Consider the following 27,438-nt stretch of genomic DNA (forward strand, 5'->3'; position numbering starts at 1 on the left):
TATCTGCAATATGATCTTTACCAGGACCAGAAAATGTTTGTATGGGCTGTGTATTACCCAAATCACTGTCTTCACTGCACGCATTTTTGACAAATTAACATATTATGTGTCTATTGTGCAAGACAAACATCTGTCCGGTTGCACTGATTTAGATGAACTTGATTAAGAGGAGAGCTGCTGGATATAGCATCAAGACGGGCTGCTGACATGCATTCCAATGTTCCCGTGTCTCGCAAAATCAATTAAGCTGATTGGTTGCAGTAAAGACCATTTGTGGCATTGAACACTGAGTTCTTTTCCTCACATAACTGATTCCGCATAGCTGATTCTGCATAGAGTTAACAGCTGTTGAGAGGAATGTATGTGGGAGAAAATGATCAGGTGGAATGTGCATGATCATCACATTGACATATTTTGCTCCTGGTATGATGCTGACAAGTGGAAGTGAACAACAAATCTAGTCATGGAGCCATGAGGAGACAGCCTGACGAGCTATTGGTCCCAACGCAGATCCTGCTCCTCAGTCCAATAAATATGTACCCACGTCCACGATGAGAACACAACATGGAACAAAAGATGAAACTGTCCATCACTGTTGTATGACTAAAGTAGATCCATTTTAATCAGCTGCTCCTACTAGCAGGAACATACAGACAGACAGACAGACAGGAGAAGGGTCATGTCATCTGTCATATATTTTGCACGTGATGTTTATGAAACACTGTGACCCTGATCTTGTGACCATTATAATTCACTTATTAAACATCATTGCTGTGTTAAATGGCTTGCTAGAGTTAGTGAAAACTGGTTGCATGTGTTCTGTTTCTGGACAATTAATCATACTGACAGAGCACAAAACAATCCACATTCTGGAAATGTAATTATTTGCTATATGAGGACATACACGTGTTACTATGTGTTATGTCATTGACTACACACTGCGAATGAGATGAGGAGTTGTTGTAATAGATGTTACTGGAACTCACTGAGTGCTGAATCAGACTGAGAGCACCTTTGGTGATACTGAAACCAAAAGACACTCACTCAAAAGTTTCCCGGTCTAAATATTCGAAAGTGAAAGTGTTGCAGTGGGGTGCATTACTTCAATGCCATGAACTGAGACAGTTACAGGAAACTACAACTAAAAAGATCAGCTGATTAATCGATTAGTCGATCAACAGAAAATTTGCAACACAACATTTTTCATAACTGATTGATCATTAGTGTAATTTTTAAGCAGGGAAGAAAAAAGAGAAGAAAAAAAGTTGCTGTTTGATGATTAGTCTTTAGTCATTATAAACTTAATATTTTTGAGTTTGTGATTGTTGGTTCACTAATATAAGCAGTGTGACGACATCAACTTGACCTATGAAAAATCAACTGATAATGAAAATGAGCATCCCCGTAGGGGAGCTAATGCCATTTATTCACAAGGTATGTTTACACCAGCTTCTATGACTCATATTACTCACACAGAGTGCAGTGGGGCATCCCAGGTTCTTAACCACAGACGGAATTCTGAAAACATTAACTATTAATTTGCTAAAGCTTGGAAGATATTCTTGATTTGTCAATGAAATCAACTCAGTGACAAACTCAGTCATCATAAGAGCACAAGTAAATAAGCACACAGTAACATAGAGGCTGATACAAGGAAAAAAACGATTTAATTAAAAAAAACAGATTTATCTTTTACCTTGATGCCACGTCAGTGTTGTTTTTTACTTGCGTGTCTGTAACACTGAAATCAGTTGCACTAAATTGATTTCATTGCTGGGGGTCCTCTGAGGGGCGGGGACAATTAAGGAGTCAGAGGTGATTGGCCAGAGCTGGCTAGACTTGCCCTTAGACTACGCGGCGATTGGTCAAATTTTAACAAGTCCCGCCCACGGGTGGCGCCTTGAACCTGCTGTATGTTGAAGGGCTGCGTTCAACCAGTGATGAGTTTAGAGGGTCTCTCTCTACCGGGGTGACAAGTCTGACCGCAGGAGCAACCAAGGGGGACGTGCCTGCCGCGTGAAGAAAAAAACACATTTTCCATCGTTTCACCGCTGGATACATAACTAACCCTGGGGTTGGATTAACTAAAAACCACTCTTTTTTAGTTTTTCTTTTTAATTTGCTTTCGAAGACACCTAAAGTCACCGAAAACAATGGGATCCCAGTCATCCAAGGGAGATGTTGCCGCTGAGGGAAACGCTGCTGCCGCTGATGCTGCAGCTGTCAAAACCAACGGACAGGTAATTACACTCAGCCGGCTCGCTGTTACTCTTTGCATTGAGAGAGTAAAACAGAAATCGATTAAAGTTGAATTGTTGGAAAAATATTAGTTTACCCAAATTTAGTCGTTGCTGAATTGATAAAACTTGAAGGGGAGAACATTTTGGGCAAGTTAGGTGGGGCGTTTAGCATCTTTGTCTCCTGCTGATAGGTTGGTCACAGAGCAACCTGAAAACTACTAAATCAGCCAGCAGGTTGTTACATGTTTCGGTTGACGAGGTGCGCTTCAGTTAGAAGAACAAAGTGTGTGTTTCTTTGTGACTGAGGTCTAACCCAAAATCCGCACAACGAGTTTGACGGTGCCAGGCTGAAAGGGGGAGGGGGGCTGCTGGAGCGCACGTACGCAGTCTACTACTCCTCCCTTGTTAAAATACGAGCCTGCTCGTCGTCTGGTCACCTATTTTACAAACTGGGACTTTCCTAAAATTGATACAAGCAGGATGAGTCACATTTAGTCATACTGATGATGATAGACCATTATTTGATCATTATACATGTCAATTCTAATCATATGGTTATTAAACTTGTTTAGTGACAACAAAATAGACTTAATTTTAGTGTAAAATGATACGTTTAAGTGTTAGGCGGTTGTTGGTGTTAAAAAGCGTCAATTGAAAGTGTCTTCACTCTCCCATCGATGAACGCCTGTCTTGTCTTTGTTGAGTCGAAGTCAGTCTGGTACCTTAGACGATCTGTGAGGCGCTAACGCCGTCTATCGCTTGATTAGGGTACTGCAAGGCGTCGCCTCTGAGACGGGCGACACGGTGGTTAATTGATGAGCACGACGATGCTCTGTAGAGAAATGAGCAATCTGCTTTGTATTTCATGCATGTGCAGAGAGGATTTCAAAATAACACGGTTTTCTGTGTGAGAAGTTGAGGCTTTAGGAAAAGATTACTTATTTTGTGTGAACCTTTTTTTCCTCAGGAGAATGGACATGTGAAAACCAATGGTGATGTCTCTACAAAGCCTGATGGGGACGCTGCCGCCACTAATGGCTCAGCTGAGGCAGCCAAGGAGCCTGAAGCTGGCGCGGGAGGTGACACTATTGAACCGGCGCCTGCTGCGGATGGAGAGGCGGCCAAACCAGAAGGCGAGGCTGCAGCTAAAGAGACACCCAAGAAGAAGAAGAAGAAGTTCTCTCTGAAGAAGTCGTTCAACTTCAAACTGAATCTGAAGAAGAGCAAGAAGAGCGAAGCTGTCAAAGAGGAAGCGGCTGCTGCCGCTGCCCCTGCTGAGGAGAAGCCTGCTGAAAATGGGGCTGCTGCTCCTGCAGAGGAGGAGAAGAAAGAGGAGGTGAAGGAGGAGGCTGCCGCTGAGGCAGAGGCCCCAAAGGCAGAGGAAGGGCCGGCTAAAGAGGAGGCCCCCAAGGAGGAGGCCAAGGAGGCAGCTGCTCCGGCCCCTGAAGCCACGAAACCAACAGAGGAGAGCAGCTCGACTCCCGCTCCCTCTGAAAAGAAAGAGTGATTGTTGTTCCTTTAGCTCACAATGAACTGGGTGAACTGTTTTTCAAGAGAGAGAGATAAAATTTAAGAGTATATATATATATATTTATATATATATGTGTATATGTATACATATGTATATGGATATATGTATATGTAAATATATACACATGTATGTGAGAGACTCCTTTGACGTGCCACTTTTCGTCATGATAACAAGACGACAGACTAGATTCACTAGATCACTTCCCTGGTTACTGCTCGACATCTGGACCTGGACTGAGTTTTAGGCTGTGGGCTGGTCGCTATGTGGAAAATGGATTTTAAAGGCAAGAATGCGAGCTAATGACACCATGAAGTTTAGACTGATGAAGGATGGATGGAGAAGGATGGAGTCAAAGCATCTTTTCCCTAAAAACCTGCAGATCAAGATGCCTCCTTGCTGAAGGAATGAAGTTAGATGAGATACTAGGAAACCACCACCACTTGAAATGACTGTTGAATAGAGAAAAAAAAGACAAAAAATGAAATCAGAAAATTAAGAGACTCGCCAACTTTTTACATTCCTATATTTTAACCCAAATTTGAAGTATTTTGTGGTGTATTATAGAGAACCATCTTAAAGATTCAGAGAAGCTATTACTTGTTTGTTTAAAGAAAAAAAAATAGACGACTTTGATTTTTACCTTACTATGAAAAAAAAAAAGAAAGAACACTTAAGCTTGCTATGTTCACTGTTGCGGTTTGATATGAAGCAGAGTTGTTTATCTGTCGTGTGTGAGCCTGAATCTGCTTTGTCTCTGTAAATACATTGGACTGATTTTGTTTCTTTATTTTGCTAATGTTGACAGATGTTACTGGTTTTATTGTAAAGTTGATAATGGTAAATAAATGTTGGTTACCTGCCTGTTTATGTGTCTTTATGATTATTCCCATCATGCATTACATTTGTTAATTCAGAGTACTATACTTTAATGAGAGGGTCTGGAGCTTGTTGCATTGTGTTAATATCACTGTAGTGTCAACCAGCACCTACTAGTCTAGTAACAACAAAGTAATGATTAGAGATACACATGGACCATTGCAATAATTAAGAACAAAGAAACGGTTTAAAGACTGGTGCTCCACTGACTGACATTTCCCATTGTTGTCGTGTAGTATGTAGTATATAAAGTACAGGGAAGGCTCCACTTCCTTCCATATTTGGCTTTCAAATTCCAACTTAAACTTAGACTATGAAATAAAACATCATCATCAAATTAAAGATTGAACTTAAAAGTGATAAAGACTTGATCTGGTATGACAGAAGCATAATGGTAGATAATGCTAGCAAACTTGAGCTTGATGCTCTGTGACTGCCATTACTGAGGTCAGTTTTCTACTTGTCTCGCTGTGTTTTACCATGTAGCCATCATTTCGTAATTGTCACTTGGGGCTCCATTGGTTGTTTAACACAACCAATACATAGTTTTGCTTTATTATTCCCATTATTTTCAAGAAATGTGATATTACCAGAAAAAAAACCCCATGTAGCTACAGTACATAGTATGAAACTAGTACATTACAGTAGGGCTATTGGTACTATACTTGTATCAGTTGCAACCCAGAAAATCTGAATAGATTAAACTTTGACATCAATAAAGTTTAAACCCACTGATTCATGTAATCATTAGCCATTATTAGATAGGCACTCACTCTGGCCCAGCTTCAAACAAACAAAAAATAGGACAGGACAGTATTAAAAAAAAAAGTGTAGAAGAAGAAGAGTGTAGAAGCAGCAGTCCTCCAAAGGTTCCATGTGGCACTCCTTTCACGTGTCACATGGGTCATTCTGTAATTTCAGTGAAACAAGAAACACTCCTCATGTTTCTAGCTGACTGGTTTGGAGGCAGTTGAACACACCGACACTACCATGTTAGCTCCAATGACCCCTGGACCTTTATTAGTCTTATGACCCTGAAATTCCCTCCATTTGAAGGAGGTGAATGGCCTCTTGAACATTTCTTACTGAGCACAGCAATCCTGCTCTGAGTGAACTGACCTAGTTCACATGGTGATATGATGAGCTGAGATCTGAGCTACATTTTGACCCAACCCTCCAACAATTATGAATTATTTAAGCAAAGCTGTAGCTCCGCATCGATACAGCTATCTGCCTCTTGAAGTAGACGATTAGTTATCCTAACACAGATGAATTTTGTAAGAAGTGGTTTTCAATAGCAAGCAAAATCACAAGAAACCTAAACTGTGTAGATCTTCCATGTCTGTACGCTACATGGTGGCAGCAGATACACTAAGGTGTAAATTAATAATCACTGATCCACAAGGAGTTAACCTTTCCGGTGTATTTTTACTTTGTATGTAGATGTTTTGTTTGTACACCATACTATACATAAGATTCTGTCTTTGATCAGCTCAGGGGAGCAGCATTTCTCATTCAGCAACGACATTATCTGCAGAGATTTTGAAGATACATCCAAAGAAAAGTGAGCGTACACTGACACCTGGTGGCCGTTATGTGAATGCCACAAAGCTAGCCATCTATTGTCTGGTTTCCCAATCTGTCCAGTGCATTTTAAGAGACTGATTGCTAAATGTGCATCAATATGCATAATCAGTCTCATTGTACACAGCAGTATAGAACAGGACAATGAGTACTTACTTGACCTACTTTGATTTCATTCAGTCTTGAAATCATGTTTACAGCAGTTAAAATGAAACAATGGAGACAATGCACATATAAGGATTTCAAACGGCAAGCTTAGATACACATATGCATAAATAAAACAAGGTAACTAAGCTAGCGATAAATGGAGAGCATGTACATAAAACCACAATAATAAGCTTAAAAGGGTGACATGGAAGTTTATGACACAAATTATTTATTTAAGGCATGTCTGGACATATTGAACTGAGACAGGCCACTGATTTTATTTAATCAAAAACCAATAATAAAATTAAAAATATGAAATCTTGGTGAAATGGTAAATTTATGGTGTGGTTTGTTTGTAGGGTGGGATTACAGGATGGAGCTGCAGTTTCCACTACATGGTGAAGTGGGGACTTCTAGTTGGAAGACCTTTTTATCCATGTCGTCTGGAGCACTGACACACCCTTAACCCCAGTGACAAACTATGTGCCCATAACCGTTATCAACTGACTCTTTCATCACATCACTGAAGTAAACACAAAAAAACTTGCGCTGTATTCTCCATAGCAGTCTAGACACTGTCTGGTTGTAGCTGCAACCTCAGTAGGCCTTGATTTGTTACACTGGCGCATCCCAGTCGGGCGGTTGAGCATCTGTGATTGGTTGACATGAGCTCAACGGGAGTTCCTTGGTGCAAGAGAGGAACCGGTGGGCACGAAACAGGAGTAATTGGTGTAAAATGGCGCTGTCTCAAGGAACAAAGAAAAAAGTTTGCTATTATTATGACGGTAAATATCCAGCATGTTCACTATAGCCTATCAATGACTGAAGTGGCAATGAGGGCGTGCAGACGTTTAGAAAGTGTTAGATATATTTTTAAATGTGCCGCACGGCCAAGCTAGCTAGCCGGTGTAGCGTGCTAACCATTGATTGGCTAACTAGCCTGTTTTAGTTAACCTGGTACGTTTAGCTAGCTCGCTGTTAGCTTGAACCTGCGCGCATTATATCACCCGCTGTTCATCTCGTTTTCCAGTTTTGCAATAACCAGACCAATTCCCTTATTTCATTAAAACATTTTAATGGATGTTGACTTGTGAGGTACGCGAGGTAACTTGGTCATTTTGGGAACAGAGGAGGCATGAAGCTAATCGGCGCTAGTCACATCAGTGTTCTCCCAACTTGATAACAACTTAGTAGAAGTGATGGCCGGTGCATCGCTTGACAGTTGGATTATTTAGCGACACGCTTTCGTGGAAATAAGTGCCATTGAATTAAATTACTTTTCTTTCTTGTGTTACACAAACAGTTCAAAGGAGATGCTTCATATTTGACTGCTTTTTAATGACAAGTTGTATGATCTACTGTTAGCTGAATAAACGCCTCTGTTAAATTTGGCTTGTCGGGCGTTCTAATGAAATTTTTAATTTTTTTCGTGTGGAAAAAGAAACAAATCGAACTCTTATGATGTTGTACATATAAATCAGGTACCACATAAATAATTCAAGTTACAGTCCTGTCAAAATGAACCATCTGGTATTTGCTATTGTTTAAGATTTCAAAACCGATGTCTATTGCATAACGTGCAGTTTGACATTGTGCGAATAACAAACACACCTGTTAAAAGCTTTGCCAACAAAAACTCTCTTGAGATTGGATATTGGGTAAATTGAGGACTGCTTCAGTCCGATTCATATGATTGTAAAAATTTAATGGAGTTTGGTATGAAGTTGCCTACGCAAAGATGATCCAAAATGCATTGTGGCAGCATGTTTTCGAGCAAACTGTATAATTTAAAATTGTCTGGATAATCCTGTCTTTCCAAGGGGATGTGGGGAACTACTACTACGGCCAGGGCCATCCCATGAAACCCCACAGGATCCGCATGACACACAACCTCCTTCTCAACTATGGACTCTATAGGAAAATGGAGATCTATGTAAGTTTTATCACTTCACGCAAACCACCAACACTTATCCACACTCGCACTGAGTCGCTTGCTTCCACAAGAGAAAATTGCCTCATAATCTTTAAAACTTTGTCCCAAGCCCATCCATTGGTCTGTGATCAATGAGAAGTGTGCTCAACAACTTACAAAATTGCTGCTTAATTGATAAAGGCAACAGAAAGGGTGGTGTTCGAGAATTTGCAGTATTATTTTGAAATTGTGGTTAGGTGTGTAATGATACACGTACTGATCATGAACCATTCAGTACAGGCTGTCGAGGTCTATATGGGACACGTTTCAGCTTTATGTGGCCCAGTAGTCTCGTCAGTACAGTCTCATTAGTAATGCAATGGAAACACAGTCTACATCTTTGCATGTGCAGAACATGCATTCAGAAGTGTGACTTCCACCGAAAAAGTGTCGGCTGTTCATTGGTTGTGTACTGTTTGTTTTTTGTTTTTTTTTTTGGCTACCCTAGACCTGACTAAAAATCTGAACATTTAAATGAGTTATATTTAGAATATTTGGACAGCCATATACAGATGCAGGTGATGAGCGAGTTGTCAATCAAACAAACCCAACAGTTACTGACAGTTAGTGATGTGTCACCAGCGCTTTCTCCTGCATTATCTTTCTGTCGGTTTCCAGAGGCCACACAAAGCCAGCGGTGAAGAGATGACAAAATACCACAGTGACGACTACATTAAGTTCCTGAGGTCCATCCGACCAGACAACATGTCTGAGTATAGCAAACAGATGCAGAGATGTGAGTGTCCACTTTTCTTCTGGTGAAAGCTGAAGCGTTCCTATTATCCACATGTGCTAAATGTTTTTGTCTTATTGTTCTGGTCACAGTCAATGTCGGAGAGGACTGTCCCGTGTTCGATGGCCTGTTTGAGTTTTGCCAACTCTCAACAGGTGGATCTGTTGGTATGTTATTCCAACCGCACTTCCAATAATCTTGCAGTTGCACCAGCTTTATACGAGAATGACACATGCGATATTAAGGCTGGGAACCATGAATAAATTTAAAGAATAGGCATCAGTTTAGTTAGTCTTAACCTAAACAGTGGTTTTGAAACATAGCATAAATTTGGAGTAGTTACTTTACACGTCTTCTTGCACAAAGTTAAACTAGAATAATTTAATAGTTCTCACTGGGAAGAATATGTGCACCCTGCACTACACAGAGGGTGCTCAGAAGAGCGCTACTGGATCACATAAAGACCATCATAATATTAACCTTAAAACCACACTTATAAATAAAAAATAAAACAAGTAATCCTAGTTGGATCAATACAGCAAAATCATTACACCTATTTTGTAATTTTACTCTGCTCAATCTGTGCTCTAGCTGGGGCATTAAAGCTGAACAAGCAGCAGACAGACATCGCCATCAACTGGGCCGGCGGACTCCACCACGCCAAGAAGTCTGAGGCATCAGGTTTCTGCTACGTCAACGACATCGTCCTGGCCATCCTCGAGCTGCTCAAGTAAGCTGCTGCTGTCGGGTTTTAGTTCTTTAGGGGCCCTGAAGAAATGTGGCATGCACCTTTTAGATATAGATTAAGTTGATTATGCTGCGTGTTTCATTTGTATGGAGATTTGCTTGGTTTTAGATAAATGTACAGCATGTTAACTTGTTACTTTGCTCACCTGTTTAGGTACCACCAGAGGGTGTTGTACATTGACATTGACATCCATCACGGTGATGGAGTGGAGGAGGCCTTCTACACCACAGACAGAGTCATGACTGTCTCTTTCCACAAGTATGGGGAATACTTCCCCGGCACTGGAGACCTGAGGGTGAGTTAGTTAGCTGTTATTTTCCTTCTAAGATCATAGGCATATATTGTGCATATGTGGGCAGTAATTCCATGATTTCTCCAATGTGTAGGACATTGGAGCAGGAAAGGGCAAGTACTATGCAGTAAACTACCCTCTTCGAGACGGTATTGATGATGAGTCCTACGAAGCCATCTTCAAACCTGTAAGTGCTTTTATTTAGGTGTCGTGTTCTCACCAAAACCTCTCTCTGAGCCCGGTTGTTAATGTGTTTGTTTGTGTGTATTAGATCATGGCTAAAGTCATGGAGATGTACCAGCCAAGTGCTGTTGTACTCCAGTGTGGAGCTGATTCTCTCTCTGGGGACAGACTGGGCTGCTTCAACCTCACCATCAAAGGTGTGTATAAACACAAGTCACCCTGCCAAGACAATCCTCAGAAGTGCTTTATTTTTAATGTGTGCGTTCTGCTAGGTCACGCCAAATGTGTTGAGTACATCAAAAGTTTCAACTTGCCCCTGCTGATGCTGGGTGGTGGAGGCTACACCATTCGCAACGTGGCCCGTTGCTGGACCTATGAAACTGCCGTGGCCTTGGACTGCTCAATCCCTAACGAGCTTCCCTATAATGATTACTTTGAGTACTTTGGGCCCGACTTCAAGCTGCACATCAGCCCGTCCAATATGACCAACCAGAACACCAACGAATACCTGGAGAAGATCAAGCAGCGTCTGTTTGAAAACCTCCGTATGCTGCCTCATGCACCCGGCGTCCAAATGCAGGCGATCCCAGAGGACGCTCCCCACCCGGACAGCGGAGACGAGGATGAGGAGGACCCCGATAAACGCATCTCTAGTAAGGGACTTCAACAGATCTACATGGGAGCATAGGAAACTGTTACATACAGAGACCACGGATGTTAATGTGTGTTCTGTGTTTCAGTCCGAGCCCACGACAAAAGGATAGCCTGTGACGAGGAGTTTTCTGACTCTGAGGATGAGGCGGAGGGGCAGGGAGGAGGCCGCAGGAATGCAGCCAACCACAAGAAGGCAAAACGAGTGAAGAAGGAGGAAGAGAAGGAAGGAGAGGAAAAGAAAGGTAAGAGATCACAAGACCCATCGGCATTTGTAGAAGAACAAACAGCAGTAATCACTCTTGTTTTTGCCTCTTAGAAGTGAAAGAAGAGGAGAAGGAGGAGGAGAAGATGGACACATCTGGGTAAGAGATCTGCACGTTCAAATTCTGATTAACAAGTCTTAGTGTGTAGTGGTTCAGGGCTGTAGGGGTGACTTGTGGCCAGTAACAAGTTGTGCTGTGGTTCCAGTGTGCACTACAACAATGAATAAACTCTTAAATAGGGATGTGCCTAACAACCAGTTTCCCTTGACATTTATAGGGTCGAGGTACAACTCGTGCCCCTCTTTGCTGGTCACTTAGCTTTGTTTGGTGGGAACAAAAATGCTAATAATAGACTTTATCTCATTAACTCCATCTTATTGGAGGATCTAATTTTATTAATGAAGAAAAGTAGTAAGACTGTTACCACTGAAATGGTATTTGTACTTTAGGAATGATCAGAGCTGTTGTATGTAACAGTAAAAAGAAGTCAGTCACTCAGACTGACCTTACCCATTTGTGTTTCAGACCAAAAGAAGAAGTGAAGGCAACCTGAAGTCTGGCAGGGGAGAAATGAAAGGTCCACCTGTTCTCAAGCCCCTCCAATTCCTGTAATTCTCCTGCTGCAAAAGATAGGACCTTTTTTGTATTCCTATTTCATCATGTGTTCTTATGAGCAAACCTGGCTTACACTGTATTATTATTTTTTTATTTGCATTCATTTCCAAGCACATTGAGGCACCAGTTGAGTGGGTGTTGCACAGACACAGCTGCGTATGCGATCATAAATTTAGCACAAATGTCTGATTGAGAATCTGCCCGTTTCTGCACTATGTGTTGAGTGTAAAACCCACCCAACTGGACCTGCATGTAGTATAAAACAAACACCATGAATCCTCTCAGCTGTTGTGTGAACCAGGTCTGCTTTAATGTGAAGAAAACCACCCCACTTGTTACTGTTCCTATCACGGCACTTCAAATTCAAACAAGTTTGTGGGGCTCGCGCCAAAATCTCTGCAGAGACGTAGAAGAAGTTGAAATTTAGCGCTGACATGTAAAAAGGCTTTTCTATTTATGATACTGTTAGAATAACCAGCATTTGGCAAACTGTTGTTTGGCTTGCTGTGTTAATTTATCAGTGAATGCATGTTTAGAATGATCTCGCCTTTAGCATGTACATATCACAGTCCCTGATCTCTGTTCAGTAAGTTATTTTAAATACATGTGTCCCTTTAGCCCGTGTTTATGCTGTTATATTCTTCCTGCATCGTTTGTATGTTGAAGTATGAATGAGTGTGAACCTTTCCAGAGGCTTATGTTGGGAAGTGAGCGACTTGTTTTAGATTTTTTGTACCATTATACATTAAAGTAGAGTGGGCTACTAAAATGACCCTCTACATGTGGTTGTTTGGAATTCTATCCTTGTGAAATGTGCATTATCTTTGTTATATAAAAAAAAAAAGAATTAAAAAAAAAACTAAAGAAACCTGAAACACATTTTTCCTCTCAAGATCATCATTTATACACCCGGAACAAAGTGAAACACTTGCACATTACACATTTTAACTCGTACGTTGTCCAGCTAGTGTTTTCCGAGAGCTAGTTTGTGTTTTTACTTTATGTTTCAGAGTACACTGAATATAACAAAAATTGCATCACACCTACGACTAAATTAAAAAAGGAAAAAACAAATCAAATGTAAGATTTATGCTCATTTTAGATCACATTACCTTGATTGTGTAGGCTTTGAGTGGCACATATCACACAGACACATCTTGAATTCAGTAATTTTATGGTGACTTCTAGTGGAATGGTTTACAACAGAAAATATCAAATTAAATAACTTGAGAAATCAGAGTGTGGATTTTAAAGTCCAGTCAGGATAGTTTTGCAGATCCAGGGTACAAAAACTGCCACTGATTTCACCCAGTTTCCTAGTAATGTTAGAAAAATGACCACACTTGTCACTGAGTTGAAGTTAATTCTTCTGACCACTTTACCTTTATTTGAAGCAATCTGTGAAAAGTATACAGGCTGAATTTAGTCACTGGCAGCTGACCTCTAGAGGTCTGACTTGACCTGACTTCAGATCAGTTCAGATGAAAGGAGGAAGGCGAGCTTGTCTGACTGCGAATGCACTCAGGTCCGGTGTTCTTGGCCTGAGTGCGATGTTAGTTGTGGCTGTGGGATTTGAGGATCCTGACTGTTTACGCCTCCAGTTCAAAGTCAAAGTACTGTGGGTCAAAGTAATGAATCCTTACGTATCCGTCTTCTCCTCCACTGCTGTAACTGTACACAATAACCACAGCACAAGAAAGATGTTAGTAGCCGTACGCAGTAAGAACTTCTGATCAGAAAACATTTTAGAGCTTCGCATTTCCAAGTAAGTTTGTTCTCTTACCTCTTGCCATCAGGGTGGAATGCCACACAGTTGATGGGGCCGAAATGACCTTTGACCCTTCCAAACTCCTCTTCATATGCAGCATGGAAGAACCTGAGGATAGAGAACAAAGGCTGCTTAAAATGCTTGAAAAAATGTCAACTCAAGTACAAAAGTTTCTAGATAGTATAAACCTGCCCCAGGCAGTGCTCAGCATGATGGAAACAGATCAAATTAAAACAGTATACATACACTATATATACACATTTAACTTCCTGTGGAGAGGAGGTTCGTTCTTGACCTCTAATCTACTACAGCCCTTTTATTTCCTCCTCACCTTGCCTCAAACTTTCCTATCCTGGTGGAAGTAGTGGTGACCTCCATGGCCTCCTGTCCACCCCCCATCACCACCTGAACCGCACACACGATACACAAGCGTGAAAAGTGAGAAATGAGATGCAGTTTGCTTTTAACAAAGCACTAAGTGGCAAAGAAACGACTACATGGTCACAGGTTACACAGCCCTTTCTCATGTTTACAGGCATTGCCGTGTGAATCGTCACTTACATGATCCATAATGGGGGAGATGGCAGCAGAGTTGACAGGTCTCTCTGTCTTGAAAGTCTTGATGTGATCCAGAGAAGTGGAGTCAAACAGCTGAGGGGAAACACAGAACACACTCAACACTCAGAAACAAATGGCATGATATAAAGACAAGGTGATGCAACAAAAGTAACCGATGACCCATACGTTCACCAGCTGTCTGGTCATGGCTGTGTCTTCAGGAAGTAGGCGGGGGTCTTACCTTGGCAGTGTTGTCCTTAGAGGCACTGATGAACATAGTGAGATCCACTGATGTCTGGATGTCATTGATTTGCTTGGTGTGTTCTTTGGCCTTCTTCAGGATCTCTCCAGACTGCCCACAATTAACACAGGAACAACATTCAACTTTAAGGATTCTGAATTTTAATTAAAAAAAAAAAAATCTTAATTGTCACATTTGAATGCTTTAATATACTTGGTGGCAAGTTAAGAAGGTACTGGAGTGCTGAAGTCCTTCAGCCAGTGCCTCAAGAGCTCAGTTTATTACATTCCCATATGCTCCCACACAGACAGTGTGTGTGTGTGTGTGTGTGTGTCCAACCTTGGCACTGAACTGGTTGAACTCTCCATTCTCATGACCGGCAATGACAAACTCTCCCAAAGGTCCCCACACAGCACTGGTGATCTTGTGGTCGCTGCAAGGTATCGACAGGTAGGGCTGGTTGTCCTCTGAGGAGAGAGCGAAAGAGGGGGGAAACTCAGTGTAACTGTCCATTCCGGTTCAGTTTAGTGTGAAGACCGACAGAACAACATCAGATGGCACAGAAAATGTCTTGAAATCTTGACCCTCTTTTATGCCTGAGCTGAATAGCCAATCGGCGTGCTACCATGTTGCCCATGGACCATCCAATCAGAAGTCAGTCAGGAGGTTAAAGATGACAGCTACAGTACCAGTGGCATGGAACCAGATTTGATGGATTCAATGATTACCAGCATGTTGAGTTATGGGAAACATTAAGTCTGAAGGACTGTGAGTTTGTATTTTCGGTCTTTATTACACCTGTGTGCACAAAACCTCTTAGCACATGCACACAATAGTTCTACAGGTGCAAAATTTTGTTACACTGACAAAAATAAATTTGTGAATTTTTTTTCTTTCAACAAATTCACACATACTAATATGCGCATACAATTTTTAAATTAAATGAGCATCATTTCATTATCTTACTGAAAATGACCCTATTTGGCTCCATAAATATTCATATTGTAGATCATACTGTAGATTTATAGTGTGCGATCTGACAAGTTTAACAATGATGATATCAAATTCATTCAGTGCACAATTAAAAATACAATTAACCACAGAAAAACCTTGCTATAAGCTGGATGTGGCTGACATGTATTTTCAATCTAATCAACACTTTACTGTGAAATGAATGGAACCAGCAGCTGAATTTAAACAATCTGAATGCATTGTGTGCTACATACCGATCTGCTGTGGATCCCTCAGGTCAAAGAAGTTCAGGTAGCACTGGTAACCCATCTGCTTGTCTGTGGAGAACATGATGATGTTGCCGCTGAAGTCGAAACCGCACGTTCTGACAGCAGAGTTGGTGTGGAGCAGGGCCAGCTGTTTACCTGTGCAGCACAGAGGGATAAAGGCACAGGGTTTAGTAGATGCACAAACCTCAAATTACTGCTAGACGATCAAGAGTGACGTATCTATGTGTGGAAAGAGTCTCAAAACTGAATGTGAAAATTATGAAACACAGAAGACACTTCTTTCTGACAGTGCAGGTTGTTATTACCTACCCGTCTCACAGTCCCACAGTCGACAGCTGTTGTCTGCTGATCCCGTCAATACATTTTTTGTGTCCCCTGAGAGGACATGTTAAGGAGTCCACCAAGTATGACCCCAGCTAGGACAACTACAAGCACTATCTATACAAGATCAACCACGATATTTGTATGAGATTACACAACACAAGCAAGTACGTTTCCCGAAAAGGATACAATCACAGTCGACACACCAAACAGCTCCTGTGTGTCCATTGTAGGTGCCAAGCCTCTCACCATTAACAGAGTACCATACATTGGCTACCTACAGTGGAAGACATTAAATATTCAGATTAAGTCAAAACCAAACAAGCTTTTGTGTGGAATAATAATGATGAACAGCAGGGATCAGAGCCTTTGTCAGTTATTATCAACGCACTCACCGTGTCTTTAGCTACGGAGAAAATCAGGTCTCCTTCTCTGTTATACTTGATTTGAGTGATGGACCTCTCATGGCCCTGGAGGAGGATAGGTTTCTGTGGAAAGAAGTGTATTAGCATCTGGGGAGTCTTCCAATTTAGAACAGACCTTGAGCTGTCAGCTAGTAGTAATAATAATTAGGAGTTTTCAGCATAACAAACCACCCAAATGAAGTGCTATGACGTGCTTAAATAGGGAAGCAGTCGTTTGTCGTGACAAACCAATTAACGTTGGGTTTCCTTATTTATTTATATTTCAAAGTTACGCGTGTACAAATGTACCAGCTGTCAGGGACCGGCTAATCATCTTGCACCACCCACACATTGCAGCTAACGATTATGTTAACGATGACTAACTTGAAAGCTAAGCTAATGTTAGCTAGATATGCTAGCTAAACTGGAGCTAACGGTCACAACAAAAATATAACATTAGTCTTGGAAAGATATATAACTCGTAGCAGACTATCACTGTGCAATATACTAACCATTTTCTCAGCTACGGTTTGCCACTCGGTCCAGTATGTTAACTGCGCCTCCCGTAAAGAGAGAAAAGATGAACACTCGTGTTTCAGGCGCCGGAGCTGCAGCGGAAAAGGAAGGTGACGCAATTCCTGTGTCACACACAAAAGAAAAACAATGGCGTTGGTGCGCCCCCTAACTGTAATACGGCACTTTAGCACATATAGCACGTGGATAGCAATTCTACTGAACATGGAACACAATTAAAAACATAGTATAAAAAAGTAGCCCTTGTATATCGACTGTTTTTCTATTTTAGAACCGTCTTCTGATAGGCTCTGTAGTCTGAAGTGCACAAATTGGGGAATCCCTAACATACATATGAACTAGAGCAGAATGAATGGTACTGCAGGGTCTATTTATTTTATCTTTCTTCTATCAAAACATGTTTTTACATTTTTAGTCCTTTCAAAATAAAACAACAAGGCCAATCCACCAACAAATATACAATGTTACATCTTTTATTTAACAAGAAACAAAATATACAGGGCAAGATAAAAGTACTGCAAAAGACAAAAAAGGAAACATCTTTGGTTCCTTCTCATGGTTAATGAACCTCCACATCCACCACTGAACCAGATGAATCTGTCCTGTGAGACAACAGAAGAAATTAGGTTTGCCATTTCTATTTAAGTTGAAATGTCTGAGTTTATAAGTTGACACCTTGTTATCAATGCTACATTTCAAGTGGTACATAAAATGTCTGAGGAGAAATGACAAAGCTGGGAGTTAAACTACAATTTAGAAATCCAATAACATTTTCCCAATTTTCCCTCCTTATTCTCACTTGGCTCAGTTACTGCACCTTTTAAAACCATCAGAGAGATGCACAATATTCGGCTCAATGTCAAACAGCAATTGAGAGGCAATTAACAGGGTTCAAACCTAAGCAAAAAATTGAGTTCGGCTGTGAGTTATGTTGTCTGTTAATACAATACATCCATGCAGGATATAATGAACATACATTCTCAGCTAAGTGCTCGTCAGTTCAAACTGCCACAGAAAAAAAAAAACAAGAGGCAAGCGTTGCATAGAGGTCGTGAACATTCTCAAGTTAAAACCTGATTACAAGCTACTGCAATTATCAGGACTGGGAGGAGACAATCATAGCGACACACATGGGCACACGCGCACACACACACACACTTAGTTGAACAAATTTAAAGTGGTCATCATCACAAGGTTATAAGTGGACTTAAGAGCATGTAAAACACAACAGATCAACTAAAACCAGACAGGTTAGGAATGAAACATTGGTCATTAAAGTAACACTTTTATACATTTAATAAATGAATGAAAATAAACTGATTTATTTTAAAGTGGTACTCTGTAAGACACATACATTTTAATATCAGAGATTATGCTTCAAATAATAAATACAGACCACAAAAATCAAACACTGTGCATATGGAGAGGCCCAATGCAAACAAGAAAACAAAGGAACCTGGTCTACGAGGAAGATGAATCAGGATGGATCAGAATGTGAAATTAACTTCTAGAATCCTATATTATCTTTATGTTATTCAGAATTGGATTAGCAAAAGAAATTAAGAAATGATCTCTTAAGACAATCAACTCCCGTTCAACATTCCACATCGACACTAATGATCCACATGAGGCAACCTGATTGGCCCCACACACACACATACACACACACACTCAACTTCTGATGACTCCTCTTGCCGTATGTTTGTCTTGTGTCATCCCAAGCAGCTCTGTGTTTGATGCCAGTCAAAAAAGGGAAAGTGTGGTAAAACAACACAGCATAGAGGTAGTTTGTGCATTTACATGCACACTAATAATTATGTTATTACATGCAACTATCACTGCATCAAGCTAAGCTTTAAGTTGGAGCAAGTGTAACAGGACAGCTGGATTTCGACTCACTGCATATGCCAGAGATTGTAGACTGAAAGCCATGTTTCTGTACACAAACAGCAGCACGTGCAGCACAATTTTTGGAGTGTCAACAAAAAAGTGTCAATTTTAATACTCATAAATTAAATTACTAATCAACTTGAAAATACTAACGCCAAAAACAAAATCCCCTAATTTTACTCCTCTACTTTGTGACGCTAATAAGGTGTCTGCTGTAGGCTGCCTGGGAAAATTACCCACACTAATAAATGGATCATGAAAATTTGATTATTAGGAAAATGAACTTATTGCAAATCACCTAATCAAACTATTACCTTAATCGGGTTGTTCACAGTAACTGAGTTATGGTGTGCATGTAAATGTACTGACAAATGAGGCTTTATTTTCAAATCACCTTTTATATCCTGCAGAGCATGTTGGGAGGACACAAGTTAACCTTGCTATATGCTCTGCTTCTGGACCAGTGTTTAACATGAGCTTCATCCAGCAGAAGAGAAGTGGCTTGCAGGCTGGTGGCTTATTGTTTGGTGGCTTGATGCTGGAGGGGGGGAGAGGAGAAGGTGAGCAGGGTTAATTCATTCCTGTGCAGCGACTGGCTGAGCTTTTGCCCCTTCGAGTAGGGTGTCTGTGTCCAGTTCAGGCTCACAGTGGCAGGACTGGGAGCAGGGGGTGGCATTTGGGATGGGGTGGCTGCTGGGCTCCAGCAAAGAGTCTGTAGGTGGAGGAGAGGGGGAGTCAGTTCCTGGGTCGGAGATGGGGGCTCCTGCTGTGCCGCTGTTTGCGTCACTGAGGTTCTGAACCTTCTTGTTGAGCTCGTTGCGTTCCACTTTTAGTGCCCGTCGCAGCTTCTCAAGCCGTTGGACTTTACCCTGAAGTGCCTCGAACTCTCGTTCCCGCACAGATTTCTGGAGACAATACACAAGCACAAAGATGACAAAGCCGGTCTTTATGCTGGTCCATTTTATGGTTGGTCTTAATTTAATATTAGTCGGGACAGCACATGGGATGCTGTTAGACCAGAATCAAAATACCCCAAAACATACTAAATGGGGCAGTTTTAGGGTAAAAGCTTTTTGGTCTGAGCTTTACAGTGAAAACAGAAATCTTTACCTCTTCTGCCATCTCCAGAAGAGCCTTGTTGCTGCTCTCCCACCTGGACCGATACATAGCTGTCTCCTTCTCCAGCTTTTTGATCTTCTTCGTCATCTTCAAACACGAAGGAAACAAGCCCGTCACATCCAGCAGAAGGTAATAAACAACTTCCCCTCTCTCCATCATACACCATCACAGACACCTCACCTTCTCCATTTCCTGTTTGAATGTGGTGAAGACCTCGTTGCTCTTGGACAAAGTGGTCTGAAACTCTTCAAACTTCTCTGTGTACAGTGACAGCTGGCAAACAACAAAACACAGGTTTGATCATACAAAGAAGCCCATTTTCATGATGAAGCCAACTGTATAAAAGATGGAGTGTAAAAACTGCTGGGAAACCTGCTGTTTGAGGTGAACTTCCTGCTGCTTCATCAGTTCACACATCCTTTGAGACTCTACTGCTTCTTTCAGCAGCTGAGGAGACGAGGGGAAAGGACAAATTATTTTATCATTTACGCAGAACTACGGGACCAAACACAATGTTTGTATCTTCTTGTACGTTCTAAATGTACGAGTGCAAGTTAAATGTATGATTACAAATTCTTTCTCTCTGTCGTGGCGCTCCTCTGACTCCTTCAGCAGCTCCTGGGCCTGGTGCAGCTTGGCGTCCACCAGCTGTTGCTGCAGGTCTTTGTGCTTTACCACTTTGTCTATGTGCTGTGCAAATAAAAAATCTATTACACATCTTGTAAAAAAGTGGTAAACTAACATGACACTCCACTCACATACTGCAACCACAGAAAACACAGCTGTGTGTGTGTGTGTGTGTGTGTGTGTGTCGGGGGGGGCAACCTTCACACCTCTTCTCGTAGTTTGTACTGTTCATACAGCTTCTTCAGTTTCTCAGCCAGCTCTGTGTTCTCTTGTCGAAGACTGGCGTTCCTCTCGTTGTGCTGCTCCATCTGTGCCTGGATGTCATTCAGTGTCACCTGGAAATGGGAAGTCACTTCCTTTCTCTTCTCCTCCTCCAGGCGTGTTCTTTGCATCCCTTCTTCCTGTGGAGAGAAAGCAAAGCAAACTTGATGATGTAACGTGTGTGAAAGGAACGCTCTTGTTGTGCTTCCTTCTTCCACCTTGGACACGTGACTTGCCTCAGATGTTAAGGAGACACATTCTGGCCAGTAACTCACAGAAGACATTTTACTTCCACAAACTGCAAGTTGGCAAACAGCTGTTCCTAATCAATTTATTTCAAAAACCTGAAGTAAATGCCCCCATTTGTGTTATATTGTGTTAATAGTTACTTACTAAAATCACTGCATTCTTTACAGAAGAGATGGAGGCAGCTAACAGAGAGCCAAGACCACATTTAAATAAACTGATAAATATACAGCTTGGCCTTAGAGAAACTGTGTTTGGAGAAAGTCAATTACCAAATCAATGCAGCAGTAAAGAGTCTACATTCATGATTCTAGTGTCTCCTTTGTACCTTGAGTGTGCGATTGTGCCTCTGCAGCTCCCTGCAGAGACTCTCCAGCTTGCTGCGAGCCAGGATGGCCTTGCTGTGTTCGTTCCTCAGGTTGTCTTTCTCCTGGACCAGCTGGTTCTGCTTCTTCTGCAGCACTCGCATCTGCTTCTGGGTGTTACGGTGCTCTTCCAGCTGTCACAAATAAAAACAAACACCTTTTGAGGGGGTCTGCTGTCAAGCCAAGTTTTGATTTACATCAGTGGCTGATAACCGATTTGATTCCACACATGTGTAATCATTTATTGATCTATATTATATGCAGTAAATTGATTTATTTATGCTCTAAAATGTTTGTTGTAGTATTACAGTACTGATGTTTAGCTGTTTCCTGTTCCTATTGTTGTCGGCTCATATTCTTTATTATGAATCCTCATTTTGCTGCCTCCTCTATGCCATCTTGTTATCTTCGTTGTGTGAATTTGATCACTTTGTAAACATCTCGCTTGAGGACTGTAGTTGAAAATTAGCCAGATGGACAACACTGGCACATTTACAGAAGTGATGATTAACGTTTTAATGTTGTCCTTACAAAGTAATAAAAGAAAAACAAAAAGAAAATGTGACAACAGCACATGCATACATGATGCTGAAACGACAAATCCTTCAGATACTGCATTAATCAAATTTTGGAGGCTTTCCTTCAACCTTCTGCCAATAACAACAGCAGAAAATCTTCCTCAGTCAGCTCTGACACACTGCCAAATCACACACATCTGAACAAACACGCTGTCCTGCAAATGTACAAACACAAACGCATTCATTTAATGTAAAAACTTCCTAAAGCAGACACAGGCCCAGTACAACATCTGAGGTCATCGTCAGTGCTGCATCATGCTGCTAAACGTGTGTTGAGGTCACGGGACAGAGATCTGCACTGACTGCAGAAAACACTCACCAGTTCAGCATATTTCTTACAGAGTCCTGCAAGCTTTTCCTCTGGAGTGCTCAGCGTGTTCAGGGTCTGCATGAGGACAGTGATCTCTTTGCCTGAATGAACAAGGAAAACAGAGACAGGACAGAATCAGAGAGCCGGTTAGCAAGCACAATCCAACTACTGATTAGCTTCCTTAGCAAACTAAATTGTACTTTGCATGTTCTTTTGTATCAACACATTTTTTTGGTATTTTGCAGCATGTACAACAATCACACAGTGTGGTAGAATTAATAAGCCATAAAATTAAACACAGTCTCTCTTGGGCAAGCAGTGTGTAACATGAAGCTCACATTGCACACTGACTTTGTCCTCTGGAGGTCTTGTAAGCAAAATGGATCTTAAGACTCTCCAGAGATTCTTTCAAAATTCAATTTCAAATCAAAATGCAAAAACACTTAATTTGTCCTCAGGGGATTAAAGTAAATTACTACTTACCTAAACCCTTCACTTTTTTCTTCTCCTGAGTCTTCCTCTGCTCCTTCTCCATGCCATTGTTTGAGCCGTTGACCTTGCCCCCCTCTGGCTTGTCGTCCTCCCTGGTCAGCCCATTGAGCTCTGGGCTGTGTGATTGGCCATTGGGCAGCGTGCTGCCATCGTCTGAAAGGCTTTCCCGACAGTAGGTGCTGAGGATGTCCTCCAGCTGCCGGCTCAGTTCCTCTGCCATGTCACACTGAGACCGTGCTGCTTCTGCAACTAAACACAGTGGAGGGAAAATGAATACTTGACTAAAAAGGAAACAAAGAAAATGGCCTACAACAAAAGCTTGCAAGCTACTAATGATATCTTGCATTTCTGACTCCTGGTCAGAATTAAGCACTGTTATTTTTCCTCCAAACAAAAAGGTTTAATCTCTTAAAATAAAGGAAATCATTAGCTACTATTAGTCTTAAAAAAGCAACTCTAAAAGCTCTTAAAGCAACTGAACCTAGAGCTTGTGTTAGATGGATATTTTCTGTTTCTGTTAAGTAGGATGGAAAAATCTGAAGGCTGTTCATCAATTTGGCAGATTGGGACAACAAGCTACCCTGACATAGCATACCATAACATGTGTCAGTAATTCACATGTAACACTGCCAATAACAACAACATGCATATTGCAGAGGTAAATAATTTATCAAAAATAGATTCCCATCAGAGCATGTGGGCATCATCACTGTATTTAAGTGGGATTTGGCTTATAGTTTTCAGAAGTGCAAGACACTTTGACACACTGATCTACAAGTCATTACTGTTATTAAACAATAATGGTACATAATATCTTTTATAGAATTACAAAGCAATATATCCCAGAATTTACCAACTACAGTGACAGGCAGAAATCATTTTTAACCACGACAATCAGAAAGTTATATCATCAACATTTAACTGACCTTGTAAATAATTAAAACTTTACCTTCACTACCTGCATCGTCGCTTTGTGGAGGTGTGTCGGTCTGCGGTGTCTGTGGTTCAGACTCTTTGGGGCTGTTGCTGTCCAAGCTGTCTTTTGCAGCTGCAGGTGACTCCATCCCTCCTGCTGTTGGTGGAGTGTCCTCACTGCTCTGTGTGGCAGACTCTTCTGTGTCTTGTTTGATCATCTCTGGAAATTTGGCAGAAGTAGAAAAAGCTGTAACAGAAGCACCCTTTTAAAATAGTAGTGGATCTTGCTCACACTCACACAATTTCAATACTTTCAACTGACATGGATTAATGAAAAAACTGTAGACAATAAACATGTTTGTATTTTCTGTGCCCAACTGAGTCTCATGTGTGATTAGACAGTTTTACGTAAAAGAGCAACTTAATCACCAAATTGACCTTTAATTGATTATTTGACGTTAACAAATCTGAAACCCATGTTGCTAGCTTAACTGTCGTCCTCCGGGGAAAAGTTAAATCTTAAAGCAAATGATAACTGTGGCTTTCAAGTTTGGTGAAAACTGAACTGAAGCCTAGAAATTGCAAGGTTTTGATTCTGGTCTTAACGATGTGTATTTTATAATGTATACAGAAACTTATAATCACCACAACCGTAACTAACTTAAATGGAATTTCTGTAACTTCTTATGTAAGTTACATAGATTAATCTATAGCCACTCGTTACGAACACTAACACTACATGTACATACGTCAGTAATATTAGTTTTAGCTTGTCATGTGAGCTTAGAAGTGTCACTGCAAATTTAAGCTACACGCCTTATCAAATGTGCCTTGTCCTCGCCAGCTTTCGCTTTACCACTTGCTATCGAGCTTTTACTTATCGTTAGCTAGCATATGCTAACACCTGCTAGTCGCCAGATGTAGCTAAATTAGCTCGCACGACTACAAGTTAGTCAATGTTAGCTTATGTATAAAGGACAAAAACATCAAAAAACATAAGCAGACTACACATATACTTGTTTTTAAATTATGTCCCACCTTCTCAGGTAACAGACAATTGTTTACCTTCAAGCTCAACAAGGAAATAGCTAATGTGACTGTGTACTGCAAGGTTCCTCAGCAGCGTGAGCCAGAAAAAAATGACTTCCGGTCATAACTTTAGATTCTTCTTCTTCTTTTCAGTTTTAACAATTTTACGTCTCAGCTAGACGCTTTACTGCCATCCATCGGATTCAATAATTACCAGCCGTGTACTCAGGAAAATCTTAGAAAACCCAAACTGTGAGTGGGTTAAATAAATGGAAATTAATATAATAAATAAATATGTTTTTAATATAAGCATAAATTTCAAGAAAGCAGATAAACTGATGAAAAGCCATAAGAGAAGACATTAGATGTAACAAATGAAGTTAATGCTATTTAAATAAAAATGAAAAATACAAATAATTTTAGAATTTACATTTGAAGCAATTTAGTCTTGATTGAGTCTCTGAATTTTCACAGCAATAACATAATATTTCAAAGAGGATTTTCCTGATTGACTTGATTAACAAAGATTTACTACACTAGGACATTTAAAAAAGACATGCAACGAGGATCCCTTTTGTTTAGTCACACACTGCTACCCAATGTGAGGTATCTCTGATGTTGTATAACGTAGGACATTTCTCCAACGAAATCTGAGAAAAAATGAATGAAATACTCAGACAGTCTCTTTGAGCTTTATGACATTATGTATTCCATAAGGAGTTTCCCACCTTCTGGCAAAGAAATTTGATTTGCCACTTGGTTCAAAGGCTATATACAGTATATTGCAGTGATAAAAGAAGAAACATTTGCATTAAAGGGTTGCAACATAACTTTATTTGTTTTGCACAGTATTTCCACTGAACAATTTTAAATTTGATATATTTTCTTTACATTTTTAATATTGTTGCTGTTTCCTGTATGTATTTTTTCATGTTCATGTTGTTTGTGTGTCATGTTCAGTTGAAGTGTATTAGTTTCTCGTCACTCATTCATACCGTCGGTTAAGTCAAGTCAAGTCACAGTTTAAGATGGGTAATTTTGAGCAAATGAAAAACCATAAACAAGAATAGAGGAAAAATAAATACATGTAAAAGAAAAGAGAGGACCAGAATAGAGATTATATCAGGACTGGTCAGTGATGGCATATGAAAAGTATTTTACATACATGTAGCACTGTAAACATTTGTAGCGTAGACAACATTACTTGTCGAAGCCAAGCACGGCTTCAGATTTTGATATAGACATGAAGAGCTTCTAGGACGGAAGACAAGTCAGATTTGAGATGTTTAGTGATGTCTGTTCATTCCCCTATGGATAACAAGGTTCCTGATCATGCAGCCTGACTAGGACAAACTTGAACTCTAAACACAATTATCCAAAAATATAGCCCAGAATATCCTGATCAGGAAAAAGATCAAGAAAAGCAGAAAAGGCTTGTATCCTCACCTCCTATTTCATTTTTTTTTCCTGTGATGTGTTCTAATGAGGCTTTTTCTCCACTTCTCAGAAGTGATTACAATTGCATCTGAATCCCTGTCAATGTATCAGAACATACATATAGTTTAACTTATAATACTTTTTAATGTAAATCACTGCACAAATTCTGAATCCCAGATTTTTATCTTACAAAAATGTCAAGTAGTTGCCTCTGTTATCTCCACCCAGTGGAAGGAGTGTCACCTGTGAGAGCAGTTTGTAGGTGGCCCTTTGCCTCTGGGGTGCCTGATTTTGGACAATATTTATTGCAGTCTTCTGGATTATTTTGCAGATGTCAAACTGCTTGAAACAGTACTTGAACTTGAGAAAAATTAAACTAACCAAAGAGGGACTGAGCTATTGCAGCTTCTAATGAAAAGAAGCAAGTTTTAAATGGCCCAAAGCAATCTCTCAGTCACACTGACTGGGTCAACACAAGCCAATTATTTCAAAACAAAACATCCAGTAAAAAATTTCAACCAGCCTTCAGGATGACAAAACTTTGGTAAACTATGACAATAAGGTTAGTACCTGCAATTGTCTGCTGTGATAGTCGCTTATGCCTCCTCAATTTCCATTATGTGCCACATCTTCAATATTTCTATCAGCGCAGCGAGTTTCTTTTTGCAGAGAGGCCATAGGCTCAGCTCAACAATATGCTAAATACTTAAGTAAATACTTAGTTTTTGCCATGTGAAATAATTTCTTTGACACCAAATCATTTGCAGTTTAACTATGCACAGTGAAAGTCATTAGAAGACTGCAACAGGTGGGGACCATCATGCCAATGGACAACAAGTAGCTTGAAAGAGCAGTTTTATGCAATTAATCAAGTAACCCACCCCCCTCCCTCAGACAATTACACTTCCCCATTTAGGTGCCCACAGTAAAGAATGCCACTTTTCCAAAGAAACCATGGCAAATAATGTAACTTTAAAGATAAGGAAAATAGAGCAGCAATGTTCTGCACAAAATGTGTGCACATTCAAGTAAATAAAAGATATAAAGAAAAATAATCTGCAAGTCAAAGACAGATACATAAGAACCTCCAGTCTTTGTTGGTCAGATTGGCACTTTTGTGAATAGGAGTGCATTTTCATTTTTCAGAAATATAAATATTTTTTCCTGGTTGATGCACGGTTTTGTTTTTTTTGTTTTTTTGTTTTGTTTTTTAACATTGCAATTCTGGCATTATTTGTAGGCCAAGCACAGAATTGGCCATGAA

The 27,438-nt window shown here is 40.5% G+C and overlaps 4 protein-coding genes across 8 annotated transcripts; 2 read left to right on the forward strand and 2 right to left on the reverse strand.

Annotated features, from left to right (window-relative positions):
- The first annotated feature begins 1,922 nt into the window (after positions 1 to 1,922).
- On the forward strand, positions 1,923 to 4,632 carry marcksl1b (MARCKS-like 1b). Of its 2 annotated transcripts, none has more exons than XM_046418462.1 (2): positions 1,923 to 2,240; positions 3,208 to 4,632. In XM_046418462.1, exons 1-2 carry the CDS (start codon positions 2,154 to 2,156, stop codon positions 3,745 to 3,747), a joined length of 627 nt encoding a protein of 208 aa, XP_046274418.1. In that variant the 5' UTR covers positions 1,923 to 2,153; the 3' UTR covers positions 3,748 to 4,632. The 2 variants fall into 2 exon arrangements, with proteins under 2 accessions (XP_046274418.1, XP_046274419.1); XM_046418463.1 differs by lacking the exon at positions 1,923 to 2,240 and adding an exon at positions 2,346 to 2,749.
- A 2,365-nt stretch (positions 4,633 to 6,997) lies between these two features.
- LOC124075102 (probable histone deacetylase 1-B) lies at positions 6,998 to 12,607 on the forward strand. The gene is made up of 12 exons (XM_046418506.1): positions 6,998 to 7,163; positions 8,199 to 8,311; positions 8,969 to 9,086; positions 9,176 to 9,250; positions 9,675 to 9,813; positions 9,985 to 10,126; positions 10,218 to 10,310; positions 10,395 to 10,503; positions 10,579 to 10,959; positions 11,047 to 11,202; positions 11,277 to 11,322; positions 11,749 to 12,607. The coding sequence occupies exons 1-12, from the start codon at positions 7,115 to 7,117 to the stop codon at positions 11,774 to 11,776; spliced, it is 1,449 nt and encodes a 482-aa protein (XP_046274462.1). The 5' UTR covers positions 6,998 to 7,114; the 3' UTR covers positions 11,777 to 12,607.
- A 388-nt stretch (positions 12,608 to 12,995) lies between these two features.
- On the reverse strand, positions 12,996 to 17,126 carry eif3i (eukaryotic translation initiation factor 3, subunit I). The gene is made up of 11 exons (XM_046418508.1): positions 16,884 to 17,126; positions 16,363 to 16,455; positions 16,157 to 16,244; positions 15,956 to 16,021; positions 15,632 to 15,781; positions 14,745 to 14,872; positions 14,406 to 14,516; positions 14,168 to 14,257; positions 13,938 to 14,011; positions 13,622 to 13,714; positions 12,996 to 13,509 (listed from the first exon to the last, which is right to left on the reverse strand). Exons 1-11 carry the CDS (start codon positions 17,109 to 17,111, stop codon positions 13,428 to 13,430), a joined length of 1,203 nt encoding a protein of 400 aa, XP_046274464.1. The 5' UTR covers positions 17,112 to 17,126; the 3' UTR covers positions 12,996 to 13,427.
- Positions 17,127 to 17,365: 239 nt separating this feature from the next.
- Positions 17,366 to 24,931, reverse strand: txlna (taxilin alpha). 4 transcript variants are annotated; one of them, XR_006845951.1, is made up of 12 exons: positions 24,774 to 24,931; positions 23,743 to 23,928; positions 22,785 to 23,042; positions 22,311 to 22,402; positions 21,377 to 21,547; positions 20,748 to 20,942; positions 20,485 to 20,604; positions 20,287 to 20,361; positions 20,095 to 20,187; positions 19,906 to 20,001; positions 19,190 to 19,700; positions 17,366 to 17,507 (listed from the first exon to the last, which is right to left on the reverse strand). XR_006845951.1 is itself a non-coding variant. In XM_046418505.1 (11 exons), exons 2-11 carry the CDS (start codon positions 23,924 to 23,926, stop codon positions 19,371 to 19,373), a joined length of 1,605 nt encoding a protein of 534 aa, XP_046274461.1. In that variant the 5' UTR covers positions 23,927 to 23,928; positions 24,774 to 24,931; the 3' UTR covers positions 17,366 to 19,370. The 4 variants fall into 4 exon arrangements, 3 of the variants coding, with proteins under 3 accessions (XP_046274461.1, XP_046274459.1, XP_046274460.1); XM_046418505.1 differs by having other exon boundaries at positions 17,366 to 19,700; positions 23,752 to 23,928; XM_046418503.1 differs by having other exon boundaries at positions 17,366 to 19,700.
- Positions 24,932 to 27,438: the final 2,507 nt, after the last annotated feature.

This window comes from Scatophagus argus, chromosome 17 (assembly GCF_020382885.2).
Source record: "Scatophagus argus isolate fScaArg1 chromosome 17, fScaArg1.pri, whole genome shotgun sequence".
Taxonomy (NCBI): domain Eukaryota; kingdom Metazoa; phylum Chordata; class Actinopteri; family Scatophagidae; genus Scatophagus; species Scatophagus argus.

Excerpts from the sequence above, each read along its gene's own strand:
- eif3i (XM_046418508.1), bottom strand. The coding sequence starts at position 17,111 with ATGTTCAGTAGAATTGCTATCCACGTGCTATATGTGCTAAAGTGCCGT. Across the intron at positions 14,873-15,631 it reads GAGGGATCCACAGCAGATCG|AGGACAACCAGCCCTACCTG; the intron begins GTATGTAGCACA and ends CTCTCTCCTCAG. Across the intron at positions 14,012-14,167 it reads TCTCCCCCATTATGGATCAT|GTGGTGATGGGGGGTGGACA; the intron begins GTAAGTGACGAT and ends TGTGCGGTTCAG.
- marcksl1b (XM_046418462.1), top strand. The coding sequence starts at position 2,154 with ATGGGATCCCAGTCATCCAAGGGAGATGTTGCCGCTGAGGGAAACGCT. Across the intron at positions 2,241-3,207 it reads CTGTCAAAACCAACGGACAG|GAGAATGGACATGTGAAAAC; the intron begins GTAATTACACTC and ends TTTTTTCCTCAG.
- LOC124075102 (XM_046418506.1), top strand. The coding sequence starts at position 7,115 with ATGGCGCTGTCTCAAGGAACAAAGAAAAAAGTTTGCTATTATTATGAC. Across the intron at positions 9,251-9,674 it reads CTCAACAGGTGGATCTGTTG|CTGGGGCATTAAAGCTGAAC; the intron begins GTATGTTATTCC and ends TCTGTGCTCTAG. Across the intron at positions 10,127-10,217 it reads CCGGCACTGGAGACCTGAGG|GACATTGGAGCAGGAAAGGG; the intron begins GTGAGTTAGTTA and ends TCCAATGTGTAG.
- txlna (XM_046418503.1), bottom strand. The coding sequence starts at position 23,926 with ATGATCAAACAAGACACAGAAGAGTCTGCCACACAGAGCAGTGAGGAC. Across the intron at positions 21,548-22,310 it reads GTAAGAAATATGCTGAACTG|CTGGAAGAGCACCGTAACAC; the intron begins GTGAGTGTTTTC and ends TATTTGTGACAG. Across the intron at positions 20,002-20,094 it reads TCAAACAGGAAATGGAGAAG|ATGACGAAGAAGATCAAAAA; the intron begins GTGAGGTGTCTG and ends TCGTGTTTGAAG.